Source organism: Taudactylus pleione, unplaced genomic scaffold (assembly GCF_031769625.1).
Source record: "Taudactylus pleione unplaced genomic scaffold, aTauple2 ptg001296l, whole genome shotgun sequence".
Taxonomy (NCBI): domain Eukaryota; kingdom Metazoa; phylum Chordata; class Amphibia; order Anura; family Myobatrachidae; genus Taudactylus; species Taudactylus pleione.
The window spans coordinates 136,848-158,051 of NW_028285696.1; the positions used below are offsets into that span (position 1 = coordinate 136,848).

Genomic DNA, 21,204 nt, shown 5'->3' on the forward strand with positions numbered 1-21,204 from the left:
CTATATAGTACAGCTGTGTATATGGGAGGCTGCACACCCTATATAGTACAGCTGTGTATAGGGGAGGCTGCACACCCTATATAGTACAGCTGTGTATATGGGAGGCTGCACACCCTATATAGTACAGCTGTGTATATCGGAGGCTGCACACCCTATACATTACAGCTGTGTATATCGGAGGCTGCACACCCTATATAGTACAGCTGTGTATACGGGAGGCTGCACACCCTATATAGTACAGTTGTGTATATCGGAGGCTGCACACCCTATATAGTACAGCTGTGTATATATCGGAAGTTGCACACCCTATATAGTACAGCTGTGTATATCGGAGGCTGCACACCCTATATATTACAGCTGTGTATATCGGAGGCTGCACACCCTATATAGTACAGCTGTGTATATCGGAGGCTGCACACCCTATATAGTACAGCTGTGTATATCGGAGGCTGCACACCCTATATATTACAGCTGTGTATATCGGAGGCTGCACACCCTATATAGTACAGCTGTGTATATCGGATGCTACACACCCCATATAGTACAGCTGTGTATATTGGAGGCTGTACACCCTATATAGTACAGCTGTGTATATCGGATGCAGCACGCCCTATATAGTACAGCTGTGTATATGGGAGGCTGCACAGCCTATATAGTACAGCTGTGTATATTGGATGCTGCACACCCTATATAATACAGCTGTGTATATTGGAGGCTGCAGACTTTATATAGTACAGCTGTGTATATTGGAGGCTGCAGACCTTATAAAGTACAGCTGTGTATATGGGAGGCTGCACGCCCTATATAGTACAGCTGGGTATATCGGAGGCTGCACACCCTATATAGTACAGCTGGGTATATGGGAGGCTGCACACCCTATATAGTCCAGCTGGGTATATCGGAGGCTGCACACCCTATATAGTACAGCTGGGTATATGGGAGGCTGCACACCCTATATAGTACAGCTGTCTATATCGGAGGCTGCACACCCTATATAGTACCAGCTGTGTATATGGGAGGCTGCACGCCCTATATAGTGCAGCTGTGTATATGGGAGGCTGCACACCCTATATAGTGCAGTTTTGTATATGGGAGGCTGCACACCCTATATAGTGCAGCTGTGTATATGGGAGGCTGCACGCCCTATACAGTACAGCTGTGTATGTGGGAGGCTGCACGCCCTATATAATACAGCTGTGTATATGGGAAGCTGCACACCCTATATAATACAGCTGTGTATATGGGAGGCTGCACGCCCTATATAGTACAGCTGTGTATATGGCAGGCTGCACGCCCTATATAGTACAGCTGTGTATATGGGAGGCTACACGCCCTATATAGTACAGCTGTGTATATGGGAGGCTGCACACCCAATATAGTACAGCTGTCTATATCGGAGGCTGCACACCCTATATAGTACAGCTATGTATATCGGAGGCTGCACACCCTGGCAGACCATAGATTATACAGCTGTGTATTGGAGGCTGGAAGACCATATATTATACAGCTGTGTATTGGAGGCTGGCAGACCATATATTATACAGCTGTGTATGGGAGGCTGGCAGACCTTATATTATACAGCTGTGTATGGGAGGCTGGTAGACCTTATAATGTACGGCTGTGTATTGGTGGCTGGCACACCGCACTCTGTACAGCTGTTAGTTTCCCCCCAGTTATTAGGCTGGCTGCAATACTTGCCTGGGTCAGGGGTGGCGCCATTCTCCACACCATCACTCCTAGCAGCAGATAACGCCTGGAATTCCCCCTGAAGGAGGATCCTCTGCACCTCACACTCAGCCTCGATGTGGACACGATGGGAAAACTGAGAGTGAAATGAGAGTGTGATTACAGTGAGGTAGATTAGGGAGAAGAGACCTATGCAATAATCATGAACTGACCTCCTGGGCAGCCTTTAGATTCATCCCTTCATGCCAGTCCGGCCCCAGGGCACTGCCAAGCCGACAATCTTCTCGTTCTGAAATAAAAGAACCCAGGCTTATCGCATCGCCCATGGCAGGATGCCACGCAGTCATTAATGTCACCACTGTTTAAACTAGGACTGCTAACTACTGGCCTGAGGAGTTCCAGGTACTGTATGCTCCTGTACAGGTTACACGTTACCCATTACTCACATTATTGTCACCACTGTATAAAATAGGACAGATAACTACTGGCATGAGGAGTTCCAGGTACTGTATGCTTCTGTACAGGTTACACGTTACCCATTAATCACATTATTGTCACCGTTGTATAAACTAGGACTGATAACTACTGGCCTGAGGAGTTCCAGGTACTGTATGCTCCTGTACAGGTTACACGTTACCCATTACTCACATTATTGTCACCGCTATATAAACTAGGACAGATAACTACTGGCCTGAGGAGTTCCAGGTACTGTATGCTCCTGTACAGGTTACACATTACCAATTACTCACATTATTGTCACCGCTGTATAAACTAGGACTGATAGTACTGGTCTGAGGAGTTCCAGGTACTGTATGCTCCTGTACAGGTTACACGTTACCCAGTACACACATTATTGTCACCGCTGTATAAACTAGGACTGATAGTACTGGTCTGAGGAGTTCCAGGTACTGTATGCTCCTGTACAGGTTACACGTTACCCATTACTCACATTATTGTCACCGCTGTATAAACTAGGACTGATAACTACTGGCCTGAGGAGTTCCAGGTACTGTATGCTCCTGTACAGGTTACACATTACCCATTACTCACATTATTGTCACCGCTGTATAAACTAGGACTGCTAACTACTGGCCTGAGGAGTTCCAGGTACTGTATGCTTCTGTACAGGTTACACATTACCCATTACTCACATTATTGTCACCGCTGTATAAACTAGGACTGCTAACTACTGGCCTGAGGAGTTCCAGGTACTGTATGCTTCTGTACAGGTTACACGTTACCCATTACTCACATTAATGTCACCGCTGTATAAACTAGGACTGATAATACTGGCCTGAGGAGTTCCAGGTACTGTATGCTTCTGTACAGGTTACACATTACCCATTAATCATATTATTGTCACCGCTGTATAAACTAGGACTGATAACTACTGGCCTGAGGATTTCCAGGTACTGTATGCTTCTGTACAGGTTACATGCTACCCATTAATCACATTACGTCACCGCTGTATAAACTAGGACTGATAACTACTGGCCTGAGGAGTTCCAGGTACTGTATGCTTCTGTGCAGGTTACATGCTACCCAGTAATCACATTATGTCACCGCTGTATAAACTAGGACTGATAGTACTGGCCTGAGGAGTTCCAGATACTGTATGCTTCTGTACAGGTTACAAGTTACCCATTAATCACATTATTGTCACCGCTGTATAAACTAGGACTGATAGTACTGGCCTGAGGAGTTCCAGGTACTGTATGCTCCTGTACAGGTTACACGCAACCCATTAATCACATTATGTCACCGCTGTATAAACTAGGACTGATAGTACTGGCCTGAGGAGTTCCAGGTACTGTATGCTTCTGTACAGGTTACAAGTTACCCATTAATCACATTATTGTCACCGCTGTATAAACTAGGACTGATAGTACTGGCCTGAGGAGTTCCAGGTACTGTATGCTCCTGTACAGTTTACACGTTACCCATTACTCACATTATTGTCACCGCTGTATAAACTAGGACTGATAACTACTGGCCTGAGGAGTTCCAGGTACTGTATGCTTCTGTACAGGTTACACGTTACCCATTACTCACATTATTGTCACCGCTGTATAAACTAGGACTGATAATACTGGCCTGAGGAGTTCCAGGTACTGTATGCTTCTGTACAGGTTACACATTACCCATTAATCACATTATTGTCACCGCTGTATAAACTAGGACTGATAGTACTGGCCTGAGGAGTTCCAGGTACTGTATGCTTCTGTACAGGTTACAAGTTACCCATTAATCACATTATTGTCACCGCTGTATAAACTAGGACTGATAGTACTGGCCTGAGGAGTTCCAGGTACTGTATGCTCCTGTACAGTTTACACGTTACCCATTACTCACATTATTGTCACCGCTGTATAAACTAGGACTGATAACTACTGGCCTGAGGAGTTCCAGGTACTGTATGCTTCTGTACAGGTTACACGTTACCCATTACTCACATTATTGTCACCGCTGTATAAACTAGGACTGATAATACTGGCCTGAGGAGTTCCAGGTACTGTATGCTTCTGTACAGGTTACACATTACCCATTAATCACATTATTGTCACCGCTGTATAAACTAGGACTGATAGTACTGGCCTGAGGAGTTCCAGGTACTGTATGCTCCTGTACACGTTACAAGTTACCCATTACTCACATTATTGTCACCGCTGTATAAACTAGGACTGATAACTACTGGCCTGAGGAGTTCCAGGTACTGTATGCTTCTGTACAGGTTACACGTTACCCATTACTCACATTAATGTCACCGCTGTATAAACTAGGACTGATAACTACTGGCCTGAGGAGTTCCAGGTACTGTATGCTTCTGTACAGGTTACAAGTTACCCATTACTCACATTATTGTCACCGCTGTATAAACTAGGACTGATAATACTGGCCTGAGGAGTTCCAGGTACTGTATGCTTCTGTACAGGTTACAAGTTACCCATTACTCACATTATTGTCACCGCTGTATAAACTAGGACTGATAATACTGGCCTGAGGAGTTCCAGGTACTGTATGCTCCTGTACAGGTTACACGTTACCCATTAATCACATTATTGTCACCGCTGTATAAACTAGGACTGATAGTACTGGCCTGAGGAGTTCCAGGTACTGTATGCTTCTGTACAGGTTACAAGTTACCCATTAATCACATTATTGTCACCGCTGTATAAACTAGGACTGATAGTACTGGCCTGAGGAGTTCCAGGTACTGTATGCTCCTGTACACGTTACAAGTTACCCATTACTCACATTATTGTCACCGCTGTATAAACTAGGACTGATAACTACTGGCCTGAGGAGTTCCAGGTACTGTATGCTTCTGTACAGGTTACACGTTACCCATTACTCACATTAATGTCACCGCTGTATAAACTAGGACTGATAACTACTGGCCTGAGGAGTTCCAGGTACTGTATGCTTCTGTACAGGTTACAAGTTACCCATTACTCACATTATTGTCACCGCTGTATAAACTAGGACTGATAGTACTGGCCTGATGAGCTCCAGGTACTGTGGACCTCATTCAAAGTCGGTCGTTGCGGCCGCACGGTCGTACGCAGCCGATGTTCGCTGAACTGCGCATGCGTAAAGTTCGCAATGCGCGTGCGCAAACTAGCTGTTACGATCAGAAATCTCTCTCCTTGAACACAACCAGGTCGTTAGTTTGAGTGACAGAATGAACCGTTTGTGGGTGGTAACAGGGGAAGGTGCTTGAAAACGGGGGAGTGGAGATCCGAACGCAGGCGTGCCTAATTATGCGAACGGCGTTTAATGGGAGTGCATAATTAACAAAGTAGTGTCATGGCACATGTGACATGGGAGGTTTGTACACTGACTTGATCGTAGTGCTTAAGAGAGGGTATGGTCAACCTTAAGCTCTACGACCAGCTCCGATGGTCGCGATTAATCCTTATATCCCAGGAGATGACGTGTGTTGTGATCGAGAAGGGGGCGTGATTTAGTCTTACGACCGCTTCTTACCCTCGGTCGTTCAGCTAATGATCTCATCTTAGGACCGCAACTTGTGATCGCTTCATTTGCATATCCGGCCCCTTTCCTCTACGACCGTGCGGCTGCAACGACCGACTCTGAATGAGGTCCTGTATGCTTCTGTACATGTTACAAGTTACCCATTACTCACATTAATGTCACCGCTGTATAAACTAGGACGGATAACTACTGGCCTGAGGAGTTCCAGGTACTGTATGCTTCTGTACAGGTTACACGCTACCCATTAATCACATTAATGTCACCGCTGTATAAACTAGGACTGATAACTACTGGCCTGAGGAGTTCCAGGTACTGTATGCTTCTGTACAGGTTACACGCTACCCATTAATCACATTAGTTACACCTGAGTAACAGAAGAACCTGAATTCTGTCTTTACATCATAGACTGAGGCTATAACGAGGGCGGCATTATAATGACATAATGGGAGTAATAGGGAATATTGTATTTCTGTGCAGGGAATGTGCTGGATGGAAGATACAGTAAGTGACGATATATAGGGGGTTATTCATTTATCCCTTAACCAAGAGTCCATATACCAGCTAAATAATACCGAAGAGTCCATATACCAGCTAAATAACACCCAAGTGTCCATATACCAGCTAAATAATACCCAAGAGTCCATATACCAGCTAAATAATACCCAAGAGTCCATATACCAGCTAAATAATACCCAAGAGTCCATATACCAGCTAAATAATACCCAAGAGTCCATATACCAGCTAAATAATACCCAAGAGTCCATATACCAGCTAAATAATACCCAAGAGTCCATATACCAGCTACATCATACCCAAGAGTCCATATACCAGCTACATCATACCCAAGAGTCCATATACCAGCTAAATAATACCCAAGAGTCCATATACCAGCTACATCATACCCAAGAGTCCATATACCAGCTACATCATACCCAAGAGTCCATATACCAGCTACATCATACCCAAGAGTCCATATACCAGCTACATCATACCCAAGAGTCCATATACCAGGTAAATAATACCCAAGAGTCCATATACCAGCTAAATAATACCCGTCCATATACCAGCTAAATAACACCCAAGAGTCCATATACCAGCTAAATAACAACCAAGAGTCCATATACCAGCTAAATAATACCCAAGAGTCCATATACCAGCTAAATAATACCCAAGAGTCCATATACCAGCTAAATAATACCCAAGAGTCCATATACCAGCTAAATAATACCCAAGAGTCCATATACCAGCTAAATAATACCCAAGAGTCCATATACCAGCTAAATAATACCCAAGAGTCCATATACCAGCTAAATAATACCCAAGAGTCCATATACCAGCTAAATAATACCCAAGAGTCCATATACCAGCTAAATAATACCCAAGAGTCCATATACCAGCTAAATAATACCCAAGAGTCCATATACCAGCTAAATAATACCCAAGAGTCCATATACCAGCTAAATAATACCCAAGAGTCCATATACCAGCTAAATAATACCCAAGAGTCCATATACCAGCTAAATAATACCCAAGAGTCCATATACCAGCTACATCATACCCAAGAGTCCACATACCAGCTAAATAATACCCAAGAGTCCATATACCAGCTACATCATACCCAAGAGTCCATATACCAGCTAAATAATACCCAAGAGTCCATATACCAGCTAAATAATACCCAAGAGTCCATATACCAGCTACATCATACCCAAGAGTCCATATACCAGCTAAATAATACCCAAGAGTCCATATACCAGCTAAATAATACCCAAGAGTCCATATACCAGCTAAATAATACCCAAGAGTCCATATACCAGCTAAATAATACCCAAGAATCCATATACCAGCTAAATAATACCCAAGAGTCCATATACCAGCTAAATAATACCCAAGAGTCCATATACCAGCTAAATAATACCCAAGAGTCCATATACCAGCTACATCATACCCAAGAGTCCATATACCAGCTAAATAATACCCAAGAATCCATATACCAGCTAAATAATACCCAAGAATCCATATACCAGCTACATCATACCCAAGAGTCCATATACCAGCTACATCATACCCAAGAGTCCGTATACGAGTTAAATAATACCCAAGAGTCCATATACCAGCTACATCATACCCAAGAGTCCACATACCAGCTAAATAATACCCAAGAGTCCATATACCAGCTACATCATACCCAAGAGTCCATATACCAGCTAAATAATACCCAAGAGTCCATATACCAGCTAAATAATACCCAAGAGTCCATATACCAGCTACATCATACCCAAGAGTCCACATACCAGCTACATCATACCCAAGAGTCCATATACCAGCTAAATAATACCCAAGAGTCCATATACCAGCTAAATAATACCCAAGAGTCCATATACCAGCTAAATAATACCCAAGAGTCCATATACCAGCTACATCATACCCAAGAGTCCACATACCAGCTACATCATACCCAAGAGTCCATATACCAGCTAAATAATACCCAAGAGTCCATATACCAGCTAAATAATACCCAAGAGTCCATATACCAGCTAAATAATACCCAAGAGTCCATATACCAGCTAAATAATACCCAAGAATCCATATACCAGCTAAATAATACCCAAGAATCCATATACCAGCTAAATAATACCCAAGAGTCCATATACCAGCTAAATAATACCCAAGAGTCCATATACCAGCTAAATAATACCCAAGAGTCCATATACCAGCTACATCATACCCAAGAGTCCATATACCAGCTAAATAATACCCAAGAATCCATATACCAGCTAAATAATACCCAAGAATCCATATACCAGCTACATCATACCCAAGAGTCCACATACCAGCTACATCATACCCAAGAGTCCATATACCAGCTAAATAATACCCAAGAGTCCATATACCAGCTAAATAATACCCAAGAGTCCATATACCAGCTAAATAATACCCAAGAGTCCATATACCAGCTAAATAATACCCAAGAATCCATATACCAGCTAAATAATACCCAAGAATCCATATACCAGCTAAATAATACCCAAGAGTCCATATACCAGCTAAATAATACCCAAGAGTCCATATACCAGCTAAATAATACCCAAGAGTCCATATACCAGCTACATCATACCCAAGAGTCCATATACCAGCTAAATAATACCCAAGAATCCATATACCAGCTAAATAATACCCAAGAATCCATATACCAGCTACATCATACCCAAGAGTCCATATACCAGCTACATCATACCCAAGAGTCCATATACCAGTTAAATAATACCCAAGAGTCCATATACCAGCTACATCATACCCAAGAGTCCACATACCAGCTAAATAATACCCAAGAGTCCATATACCAGCTACATCATACCCAAGAGTCCATATACCAGCTAAATAATACCCAAGAGTCCATATACCAGCTAAATAATACCCAAGAGTCCATATACCAGCTACATCATACCCAAGAGTCCACATACCAGCTACATCATACCCAAGAGTCCATATACCAGCTAAATAATACCCAAGAGTCCATATACCAGCTAAATAATACCCAAGAGTCCATATACCAGCTAAATAATACCCAAGAGTCCATATACCAGCTAAATAATACCCAAGAATCCATATACCAGCTAAATAATACCCAAGAATCCATATACCAGCTAAATAATACCCAAGAGTCCATATACCAGCTAAATAATACCCAAGAGTCCATATACCAGCTAAATAATACCCAAGAGTCCATATACCAGCTACATCATACCCAAGAGTCCATATACCAGCTAAATAATACCCAAGAGTCCATATACCAGCTACATCATACCCAAGAGTCCATATACCAGCTACATCATACCCAAGAGTCCATATACCAGCTAAATAATACCCAAGAATCCATATACCAGCTAAATAATACCCAAGAATCCATATACCAGCTACATCATACCCAAGAGTCCATATACCAGCTACATCATACCCAAGAGTCCATATACCAGTTAAATAAATGCTGCACGTGGCCGGGAAGAGGAATCAGCACAGATCACATTGGTCATGAAGCGCTGGAGAGTATGCTCTGCTTGCCAGTAAGTAAGTGCTGCATGTCAGTAAGTGTTACATGTCAGTAAGTGCTGCATGTCAGTAAGTGTTACATGTCAGTAAGTGCTGCATGTCAGTAAGTGTTACATGTCAGTAAGTGTTACATGTCAGTAAGTGCTGCATATCAGTAAGTGCTGCATGTCAGTAAGTGCTGCATGTCAGTAAGTGCTACATGTCAGTAAGTGCTGCATGTCGGTAAGTGCTGCATGTCGGTAAGTGCAGCATGTCGGTAAGTGCTGCATGTCAGTAAGTGTTACATGTCAGTAAGTGTTACATGTCAGTAAGTGCTGCATATCAGTAAGTGCTGCATATCAGTAAGTGCTGCATGTCAGTAAGTGTTACATGTCAGTAAGTGCTGCATGTCAGTAAGTGCTGCATGTCAGTAAGTGTTACATGTCAGTAAGTGCAGCATGTCAGTAAGTGCTGCATATCAGTAAGTGTTACATGTCGGTAAGTGCTGCATGACAGTAAGTGCTACATGTCAGTAAGTGCTGCATATCGGTAAGTGCTGCATGTCGGTAAGTGCAGCATGTCGGTAAGTGCAGCATGTCAGTAAGTGCAGCATGTCAGTAAGTGCTGCATATCAGTAAGTGTTACATGACAGTAAGTGCTACATGTCAGTAAGTGCTGCATATCGGTAAGTGCTGCATGTCGGTAAGTGCAGCATGTCGGTAAGTGCTGCATGTCAGTAAGTGCTGCATGACGGTAAGTGCAGCATGTCGGTAAGTGCTGCATGTCAGTAAGTGCTGCATGTCGGTAAGTGCTGCATGTCGGTAAGTGCTGCATGTCGGTAAGTGCTGCATGTCGGTAAGTGTTGCATGTCGGTAAGTGTTGCGTGTCGGTAAGTGCTGCATGTCGGTAAGTGCTGCATGTCGGTAAGTGCTGCATGTCGGTAAGTGCTGCATGTCAGTAAGTGTTAGTGATGCATGTCGGTAAGTGCTGCATGTCGGTAAGTGATGCATGTCGGTAAGTGCAGCATGTCGGTAAGTGCTGCATGTCGGTAAGTGCTGCATGTCGGTAAGTGCTGCATGTCAGTAAGTGTTACATGTCAGTAAGTGCTGCATGTCAGTAAGTGCAGCATGTCAGTAAGTGCAGCATATCAGTAAGTGCTACATGTCAGTAAGTGCTGCATGTCGGTAAGTGCTGCATGTCGGTAATTGCTGCATGTCGGTAAGTGCTGCATGTCGGTAAGTGCTGCATGACAGTAAGTGCTGCATGTCGGTAAGTGCTGCATGTCGGTAAGTGCTGCATGTCGGTAAGTGCTGCATGTCGGTAAGTGCTGCATGTCAGCCATAAGGAAACACAAGAGACAATAATAATGATCTGAGTGAAATAAATCTGCGAGGAGAATGTGTTTCCTGTGCCGCGCTGGGCCCCGGAATGACACTCACGTGACGGATGAACGCGGCTCGTCTGTGCCGTGACCTCACCGGCAGCAGTCTCCGTGGTGTATTTGGTTCTTTTGCAGGTCAGGGGGGTCTCGGGTTTATCAGATCTCAGCTGTGGGATCAGAAACTCCGCAGCTCCAGGGTCAAAGAAGGTGTTACCGATGGACTTATCCTTCACAGCCCAAATCACTTCACATCCTTCAATCTCATACCTGCAAACGGCACAGACAGTCAGGGGCTCGGGACCACACCTGGTCACACGTGATGCTGTCACTGAGCAGCCAGCCGGACCCCGAGGGGACACGTAGGGGATGAGGCGGGGGCCCAGCTTAGCTCATATATAACCACTACACTGGAAAATAGATTTATTTTTAGCAAAAAATGTCTCAGAAAATGTCACTATTTCTAATTAATTAGGTATAAAATACATATTTAATATTTTTGCTACAATTGCTCCCAGCGGGTGTCTGGCGCTACCCTCTGTCGTGTCTAGAAGACGTCTTTAGCACAATCCCACCAAATCATTTAGCATTTTTATTCACTATTATAGAATGCCCTGTAACAATCTACCCCCTCATAGCATCCCCCTTCCCCGGTAATGATAACGGCCCCAGATAACCTCCCTCACCTCTATGTAATATCGCAGTGTGCATTGATGCCCCCCAGCAGTATAACTTGACCCCCACCTAGCGACTGAGAGCCGTAGGTGATGGCACCAGGGGGATCCGGTCAGTCCCTTCTGTGCAGCACTCGGTGGGGCTGATGATCACACATCCTACAGCCTGCTCTGTGCCCTGCAGCGATCGCCAATCCGGTGCTGAGTTATGGGAACTTCAGTGACTCGCCAAACACTTTTACTGCTGTCAGAACTCCGCCTCCACAATGCAGATTGCAATGCATTCTGGGGCGCACAAACCTGCACATGATGTTGGCGGTCACACACCTCTGATATCAGCCCGGCCGGAAAGGATTTCCTCTTGTACACAGGGCAGAGTCCTGGCCGGCCTGGCACATATATATACGCCACGAGAGTAGCAGAGTCTGCATGAGATGCGATCATGGCAGGAAAAACCGCCCCGCCTGTGGTCGCCGTGCCAGGCAAGTTATTAAAGAACAATTTCACCCACAACTAAGAAATCTCTGGTTAGAACTGGAGATGTAAACAAAATGTCACTGCGCCCGCACAATACGGATGGTCTTATATATATATATATATATATATATATATATATATATATATACTGCTGCGGGAGTTGTCGATGCCCCTCCCACATGAGGCGTCCCTAACTATGATCCTTTATATGGTGAGCCTGCCTGGTTCTGCCACGTCCTGGACTCACAGTGTCCTGGTAGTCTGGACTGAATTGGGGTATTAATGAGATTATACTTACACCAATTCTAGCGCAATCCCTCCGTTCCCCACAACCAGCACCCGTCTGGCCTGTGCGAGATGTCTCTGGAAGATCTGTAATACAGGAGACCCATGTAATGCTATAGGGGCGTATTACCCGATAGTATGATACGTATGTGGCCGGAGTCCGACCACACGTGGCTAAAATCGACACCCCGGGACTGAAGGGGTTAACCCTCATTGCGCGGCACCATCTTTAGAGGGACAATGTAGGCGCAGGACGCCATGTGGCAATAGATAGATAGAATCGGCGCTCGCTCCTTCTTGGGGGAATAAAAATAAGCAAGGTGCTGCAGACCCAATATTAGACTACCCAAGTCTAAAACAACCAATAGTAACTACAGATGATACATGTGTGTAAACACACATGTATCATGACGGGACTGCGCTCCGTGAATAGTGTGGAATATTGTGTGAAATAACTGAGTCTTAAATCTCTAATAGACTTATTGTATTTATTTATATTTATTCAAAGTCTCTTAATCCCAGGTGTGATGGATCTGGGTGAGATGACTCAATAGGGGGATATTGTCTAAAAATGAGTAAAAATGTGAGGGGGGGGGGAGGAGGGATTAACACCAATTGGATTGATCAGTTCTATATGTATAGCTCAGTTATGGCAAAATAGTGGTACAGAGGGAGGGCGTCCCACACCCCACTGTACCTATCAGAAAAGAATAGTCAAATGGAAATAGTCAGTGGGTGATCACTGTCTAAGTCTGTTAGTGGTCAGAATCCTAGTGAGGCCTCACCTTGTGTGCATATACAATCCTGGTCCCGTTGCGTCCTGCCTAGGTGTCCCCCGCTGCCCTTCTAGTACCACCGATGGAAGTGCCGTATTCCGGTAACTGCCGCTCGTGCATGCAGTTACAGGCTTGGTCCCCACAGAGTCCGTATACTAGGTCCCGTGCAGCTCCGCGATCTCGCGAGAGCTCGCGGGCTGTAGGGGAATCACGTGGCTCCGGACTACTGTGCGCTCGACTCGCCGTATGTGAGAAGACCGAGGCAGGTAGAGAGGGGGGGGGGGGGGCTGACCTGGGTCACAGTAGATGGTGGTGCTTGGTAGAGTTGATGCAGTAGTACTCCGGTGCTCCTACGCGTGTCGGCTAAAAGCCTTCCTTAGGGAGTGATGGTCAGCGCCATCTTGGAGGTGGAATTTGAAGTGTTTTGGGCGGGCTCAGTCTGCGATACATGCCCACGTCATAGTATAAACAAAATGTTGCCATAGTTACTGAGCACAATCGTTGGATAAAAAAACCAACAGAGGGAAAGGAAGGGGGGGAAGAGTATGTATATCCTGATGTACGCCAGGACGCCATGTACTGCAGATTTATGGGTGATAGTTCATTTTATCATTTAAAGTGCTGTGTGCAGATTTGACATTGGGGAAACATGTTTGAATATATATTTGTATGTAATATGGGTATAAATGCACGTTTTTGTATAGGACATGGACCAGCCGCTGTAACTAGAGGAAACTAGATGGTGATTGTCATTCCCTAGCAGGAGGTGTGATGGATAGGAAGACCTGGGAGGAAGGTGTGATAGTGTCATATGGCCAATACTCTGGTTACAGCACTTCCTCTGTGTCTCTGGGTACAATCCCCAGCAAGTTTGGGAAACAATTTGTTTGTGTGTAAGAAGCTCTGATTGGATGGAACTTCCTAAGAACTGGAGGTGTTACAGACAGGGAAAGCCAAACTGGTTTTATGCATTGTTCCTGGTATGTGAGAGAATGAATACAATGTATCAGTTCCTGTGAAATGTTACATTTACAGTGTGAGAGACAGTCTATGATAAGTTTGTGTGTTTTAGGAAAGCCAAATATTTTTGGATGGTAACGAGGAAGTTTAGTTAATTTCTGTGAAATGTAAGATGTGTTTATTTATGTTTTGTGAGAGAGCCTGATTGGCTAAGAGGAACCCAGGGCGGACTTACCCCGTGGTAATGTGTACTGGAGTGGCATAAAAGGAGGGCATGGGAGCCCTGTGTGTGTACTTCTGTATATCCTGTGTGGAGAAGAACTGCTGTAACCTGTACGCTGATTATACCCCTTCAATCTGAAGGACGAGTCTTTTTGAAGACTTTGAGCAATAAACATCTCTGCCTGACTACAATTCCATCTGCATCCTGCGACCAACAGAATTGCACAAAACGCTTTTCCCTTCTCCGGCTGTTCTGGGTAAGAGCTCAGCGTCTCCAAAGCTCAAGCCCTCTGCCAGCTACCGTGCAGACCTGGTCCATTGCGAGGGATCAGGAGGAAACAGCCGACACCAATCAGGGGGTGTGGCCGCAGCTAGTTGACGCATACGCAGCAGAAGCGGTTCCAAATACAGATGGTAGAGTTTGGATGTGGCATCATTACACGCCCACGGCGCAGTGGGCGGAGTCAGTGACAGGCGGTCACTGACAGTAAGCGGGAATCCCTGATACCCCAGGATCCAGTGGGGATCAAACCCCCAATCTGTGATCAGGAGTCGGGCTGAGGCCGTCCGGTCACAACGTATATATTACATGTATGTGGGTAAGTATAGCATACAGGGGTAACACCTGATAAAGGAGACACTTAGGGGGTAACTAAGGTTTAAGCTTTGTCTTAACAATAGAATCATTATTTTGTAGAAAAAAAATGATAATTCACATACATAAGGCCCAATAATGAGGGATTTACATGTAGTGAAGAGACATAACGACTGTCACATATAACGATAAATCTGTATACATGATTACCTGGGCGCTGTCCGTATCGCGGATACCTAACACATACGGATTTCCTTCCACGATGACCTTGGGTCTGGCTCCTGCACATAAACACAGCTGGGTGTAGACATATTGTTCCCCATCCTCTGTAATCACCCTCTGAAAACACAGATTGTCTTTTTAATTAAGAAAAAATTGTTTCAGGCAACAGGTATAATACATATAATAAGTCTGTGGTAATAAAGACAAACATGCATTACAGACACACTGATGTAAGAATATACCACTGCATCGCTACCGAGCCACCACTAGAGAGCGCCTCCACTGTCCTATCAGGTGAGCGCACCCCTACTGAGCCACCACTAGAGAGCGCCTCCACTGTCCTATCATGTGAGCACACCCCTACTGAGCCACCACTAGGGAGCTCCTCCACTGTCCTATCATGTGAGCGCACCCCTACTGAGCCACCACTAGAGAGTGCCTCCACTGTCCTATCATGTGAGCACACCCCTACTGAGCCACCACTAGGGAGCTCCTCCACTGTCCTATCATGTGAGCGCACCCCTACTGAGCCACCACTAGAGAGCGCCTCCACTGTCCTATCATGTGAGCACACCCCTACTGAGCCACCACTAGGGAGCTCCTCCACTGTCCTATCATGTGAGCGCACCCCTACTGAGCCACCACTAGAGAGCGCCTCCACTGTCCTATCATGTGAGCACACCCCTACTGAGCCACCACTAGGGAGCTCCTCCACAGTCCTATCATGTGAGCGCACCACTACTGAGCCACCACTAGAGAGCGCCTCCACTGTCCTAACATGTGAGCACACCCCTACTGAGCCACCACTAGGGAGCTCCTCCACTGTCCTATCATGTGAGCGCACCCCTACTGAGCCACCACTAGAGAGCGCCTCCACTGTCCTATCATGTGAGCACACCCCTACTGAGCCACCACTAGGGAGCTCCTCCACTGTCCTATCATGTGAGCGCACCCCTACTGAGCCACCACTAGAGAGCGCCTCCACTGTCCTATCATGTGAGCACACCCCTACTGAGCCACCACTAGGAAGCTCCTCCACTGTCCTATCATGTGAGCGCACCCCTACTGAGCCACCACTAGAGAGCGCCTCCACTGTCCTATCATGTGAGCACACCCCTACTGAGCCACCACTAGAGAGCGCCTCCACTGTCCTACCATGTGAGCGCACCCCTACTGAGCCACCACTAGAGAGCGCCTCCACTGTCCTATCATGTGAGCGCACCCCTACTGAGCCACCACTAGAGAGCGCCTCCACTGTCCTACCATGTGAGCGCACCCCTACTGAGCCACCACTAGAGAGCGCCTCCACTGTCCTACCATGTGAGCGCACCCCTACTGAGCCACCACTAGAGAGCGCCTCCACTGTCCTACCATGTGAGCGCACCCGTACAGAGCCACCACTAGAGAGCGCCTCCACTGTCCTATCATGTGAGGACACCCCTACTGAGCCACCACTAGAGAGCGCCTCCACTGCCCTATCATGTGAGCACACCCCTACTGAGCCACCACTAGAGAGCGCCTCCACTGTCCTATCATGTGAGCGCACCCCTACTGAGCCACCTTTAGAGAGCGCCTCCACTGTCCTACCATGTAAGCACACCCTTACTGAGCCACCACTAGAGAGCGCCTCCACTGTCCTATCATGTGAGCGCACCCCTACTGAGCCACCACTAGAGAGACCCTGCACTGTCCTACCATGTGAGCACACCCCTAATGAGCCACCACTAGAGAGAACCCGTACTGTCCTACCATGGGAGCACACCCCTACTGAACCACCACTAGAGAACCTGCACTGTCCTACCATGTGAGCACACCCCTACTGAGCCAGCACTAGAGAGAACCTGCACTGTCCTACCATGTGAGCACATCCCTACTGAGCCACCACTAGAGAGAACCTGCACTGTCCTACCATGTGAGCGCACCCCTACTGAGCCACCACTAGAGAGAACCTGCACTGTCCTACCACGTGAGGACACCCCTACTGAGCCACCACTAGAGAGAACCTGCACTGTCCAACCATGTGAGCACATCCCTACTGAGCCACCACTAGAGAGTAACCTGAATGTCCTACCATGTGAGCACACCCCTACTGAGCCACCACTAGAGAGACCCTGCACTGTCCTACCATGTGAGCACACCCCTACAGAGCCACCACTAGGGAGAACCTGCACTGTCCTGACATGTGAGCACACACCTACTGAGCCACCACTAGAGAGTAACCCGAATGTCCTACCATGTGAGCACACCCCTACTGAGCCACAACTAGAGAGACACTGCACTGTCCTACCATGTGAGCACACCCCTACTGAGCCACCAGTAGAGAGAACCCGCACTGTCCTACCATGTGAGCACACCCCTAATGAGCCACCACTAGAGAGAACCCGCACTGTCCTATCATGTGAGCACACCCCTACTGAGCCACCACTAGAGAGCGCCTCCACTGTCCTATCATGTGAGCACACCCATACTGAGCCACCACTAGAGAGCGCCTCCACTGTCCTATCATGTGAGCACACCCCTACTGAGCCACCACTAGAGAGCGCCTCCACTGTCCTATCATGTGAGCACACCCCTACTGAGCCACCACTAGAGAGCGCCTCCACTGTCCTATCATGTGAGCGCACCCCTACTGAGCCACCTTTAGAGAGCGCCTCCACTGTCCTACCATGTAAGCACACCCCTACTGAGCCACCACTAGAGAGCGCCTCCACTGTCCTATCATGTGAGCGCACCCCTACTGAGCCACCTTTAGAGAGCGCCTCCACTGTCCTACCATGTAAGCACACCCTTACTGAGCCACCACTAGAGAGCGCCTCCACTGTCCTACCATGTGAGCGCACCCCTACTGAGCCACCTTTAGAGAGCGCCTCCACTGTCCTACCATGTAAGCACACCCCTACTGAGCCACCACTAGAGAGCGCCTCCACTGTCCTATCATGTGAGCGCACCCCTACTGAGCCACCACTAGAGAGACCCTGCACTGTCCTACCATGTGAGCACACCCCTAATGAGCCACCACTAGAGAGAACCCGCACTGTCCTACCAAGTGAGCACACCCCTACTGAGGCACCACTAGAGAGAACCTGCACTGTCCTACCATGGGAGCACACCCCTACTGAACCACCACTAGAGAACCTGCACTGTCCTACCATGTGAGCACACCCCTACTGAGCCAGCACTAGAGAGAACCTGCACTGTCCTACCATGTGAGCACATCCCTACTGAGCCACCACTAGAGAGAACCTGCACTGTTCTACCATGTGAGCACACCCCTACTGAGCCACCACTAGAGAGAACCTGCACTGTCCTACCACGTGAGGACACCCCTATTGAGCCACCACTAGAGAGAACCTGCACTGTCCTGACATGTGAGCACACCCCTACTGAGCCACCACTAGAGAGTAACCCGAATGTCCTACCATGTGAGCACACCCCTACTGAGCCACCACTAGAGAGACCCTGCACTGTCCTACCATGTGAGCACACCCCTACTGAGCCACCACTAGGGAGAACCTGCACTGTCCTGACATGTGAGCACAACCCTACTGAGCCACCACTAGAGAGTAACCCGAACGTCCTACCATGTGAGCACACCCCTACTGAGCCACCACTAGAGAGACCCTGCACTGTCCTACCATGTGAGCACACCCCTACTGAGCCACCACTAGAGAGAACCCGCACTGTCCTACCATGTGAGCACACCCCTACTGAGCCACCTTTAGAGAGCGCCTCCACTGTCCTACCATGTAGGCACACCCCTACTGAGCCACCACTAGAGAGCGCCTCCACTGTCCTATCATGTGAGCGCACCCCTACTGAGCCACCACTAGAGAGACCCCGCACTGTCCTACCATGTGAGCACACCCCTAATAAGCCACCACTAGAGAGAACCCGCACTGTCCTACCAAGTGAGCACACCCCTAATGAGCCACCACTAGAGAGCGCCTCCACTGTCCTATCATGTGAGCGCACCCCTACTGAGCCACCTTTAGAGAGCGCCTCAACTGTCCTACCATGTAGGCACACCCCTACTGAGCCACCACTAGAGAGCGCCTCCACTGTCCTATCATGTGAGCGCACCCCTACTGAGCCACCTTTAGAGAGCGCCTCCACTGTCCTACCATGTAGGCACACCCCTACTGAGCCACCACTAGAGAGCGCCTCCACTGTCCTATCATGTGAGCGCACCCCTACTGAGCCACCACTAGAGAGACCCCGCACTGTCCTACCATGTGAGCACACCCCTAATAAGCCACCACTAGAGAGAACCCGCACTGTCCTACCAAGTGAGCACACCCCTACTGAGGCACCACTAGAGAGAACCTGCACTGTCCTACCATGGGAGCACACCCCTACTGAACCAACACGAGAGAACCTGCACTGTCCTACCATGTGAGCACACCCCTACTGAGCCAGCACTAGAGAGAACCTGCACTGTCCTACCATGTGAGCGCACCCCTACTGAGCCACCACTAGAGAGAACCTGCACTGTCCTACCACGTGAGGACACCCCTACTGAGCCACCACTAGAGAGAACCTGCACTGTCCTGACATGTGAGCACACCCCTACTGAGCCACCACTAGAGAGTAACCCGAACGTCCTACCATGTGAGCACACCCCTACTGAGCCACCACTAGAGAGACCCTGCACTGTCCTACCATGTGAGCACACCCCTACTGAGCCACCACTAGGGAGAACCTGCACTGTCCTGACATGTGAGCACAACCCTACTGAGCCACCACTAGAGAGTAACCCGAACGTCCTACCATGTGAGCACACCCCTACTGAGCCACCACTAGAGAGACCCTGCACTGTCCTACCATGTGAGCACACCCCTACTGAGCCACCACTAGAGAGAACCCGCACTGTCCTACCATGTGAGCACACCCCTACTGAGCCACCTTTAGAGAGCGCCTCCACTGTCCTACCATGTAGGCACACCCCTACTGAGCCACCACTAGAGAGCGCCTCCACTGTCCTATCATGTGAGCGCACCCCTACTGAGCCACCACTAGAGAGACCCCGCACTGTCCTACCATGTGAGCACACCCCTAATAAGCCACAACTAGAGAGAACCCGCACTGTCCTACCAAGTGAGCACACCCCTAATGAGCCACCACTAGAGAGCGCCTCCACTGTCCTATCATGTGAGCGCACCCCTACTGAGCCACCTTTAGAGAGCGCCTCCACTGTCCTACCATGTAGGCACACCCCTACTGAGCCACCACTAGAGAGCGCCTCCACTGTCCTATCATGTGAGCGCACCCCTACTGAGCCACATTTAGAGAGCGCCTCCACTGTCCTACCATGTAGGCACACCCCTACTGAGCCACCACAAGAGAGCGCCTCCACTGTCCTATCATGTGAGCGCACCCCTACTGAGCCACCACTAGAGAGACCCCGCACTGTCCTACCATGTGAGCACACCCCTAATAAGCCACCACTAGAGAGAACCCGCACTGTCCTACCAAGTGAGCACACCCCTACTGAGGCACCACTAGAGAGAACCTGCACTGTCCTACCATGGGAGCACACCCCTACTGAACCAACACGAGAGAACCTGCACTGTCCTACCATGTGAGCACACCCCTACTGAGCCAGCACTAGAGAGAACCTGCACTGTCCTACCATGTGAGCGCACCCCTACTGAGCCACCACTAGAGAGAACCTGCACTGTCCTACCACGTGAGGACACCCCTACTGAGCCACCACTAGAGAGAACCTGCACTGTCCAACCATGTGAGCACATCCCTACTGAGCCACCACTAGAGAGTAACCTGAATGTCCTACCATGTGAGCACACCCCTACTGAGCCACCACTAGAGAGACCCTGCACTGTCCTACCATGTGAGCACACACCTACAGAGCCACCACTAGGGAGAACCTGCACTGTCCTGACATGT

The 21,204-nt window shown here is 47.8% G+C and overlaps 1 protein-coding gene across 1 annotated transcript in view; it reads right to left on the reverse strand.

The window, feature by feature from the left end:
- Positions 1–21,204, reverse strand: part of PYROXD1 (pyridine nucleotide-disulphide oxidoreductase domain 1) — a 150,822-nt gene that overhangs the window by 71,690 nt on the left and 57,928 nt on the right. Inside the window, exons 4-8 of the mRNA XM_088462935.1 lie at positions 15,289–15,417; positions 12,539–12,612; positions 11,151–11,359; positions 1,899–1,975; positions 1,699–1,822 (exon numbers count right to left, since the gene is read on the reverse strand). Coding sequence (XP_088319061.1) covers positions 1,699–1,822; positions 1,899–1,975; positions 11,151–11,359; positions 12,539–12,612; positions 15,289–15,417 — 613 coding nt within the window. The remainder of the gene's footprint in view (positions 1–1,698; positions 1,823–1,898; positions 1,976–11,150; positions 11,360–12,538; positions 12,613–15,288; positions 15,418–21,204) is intronic.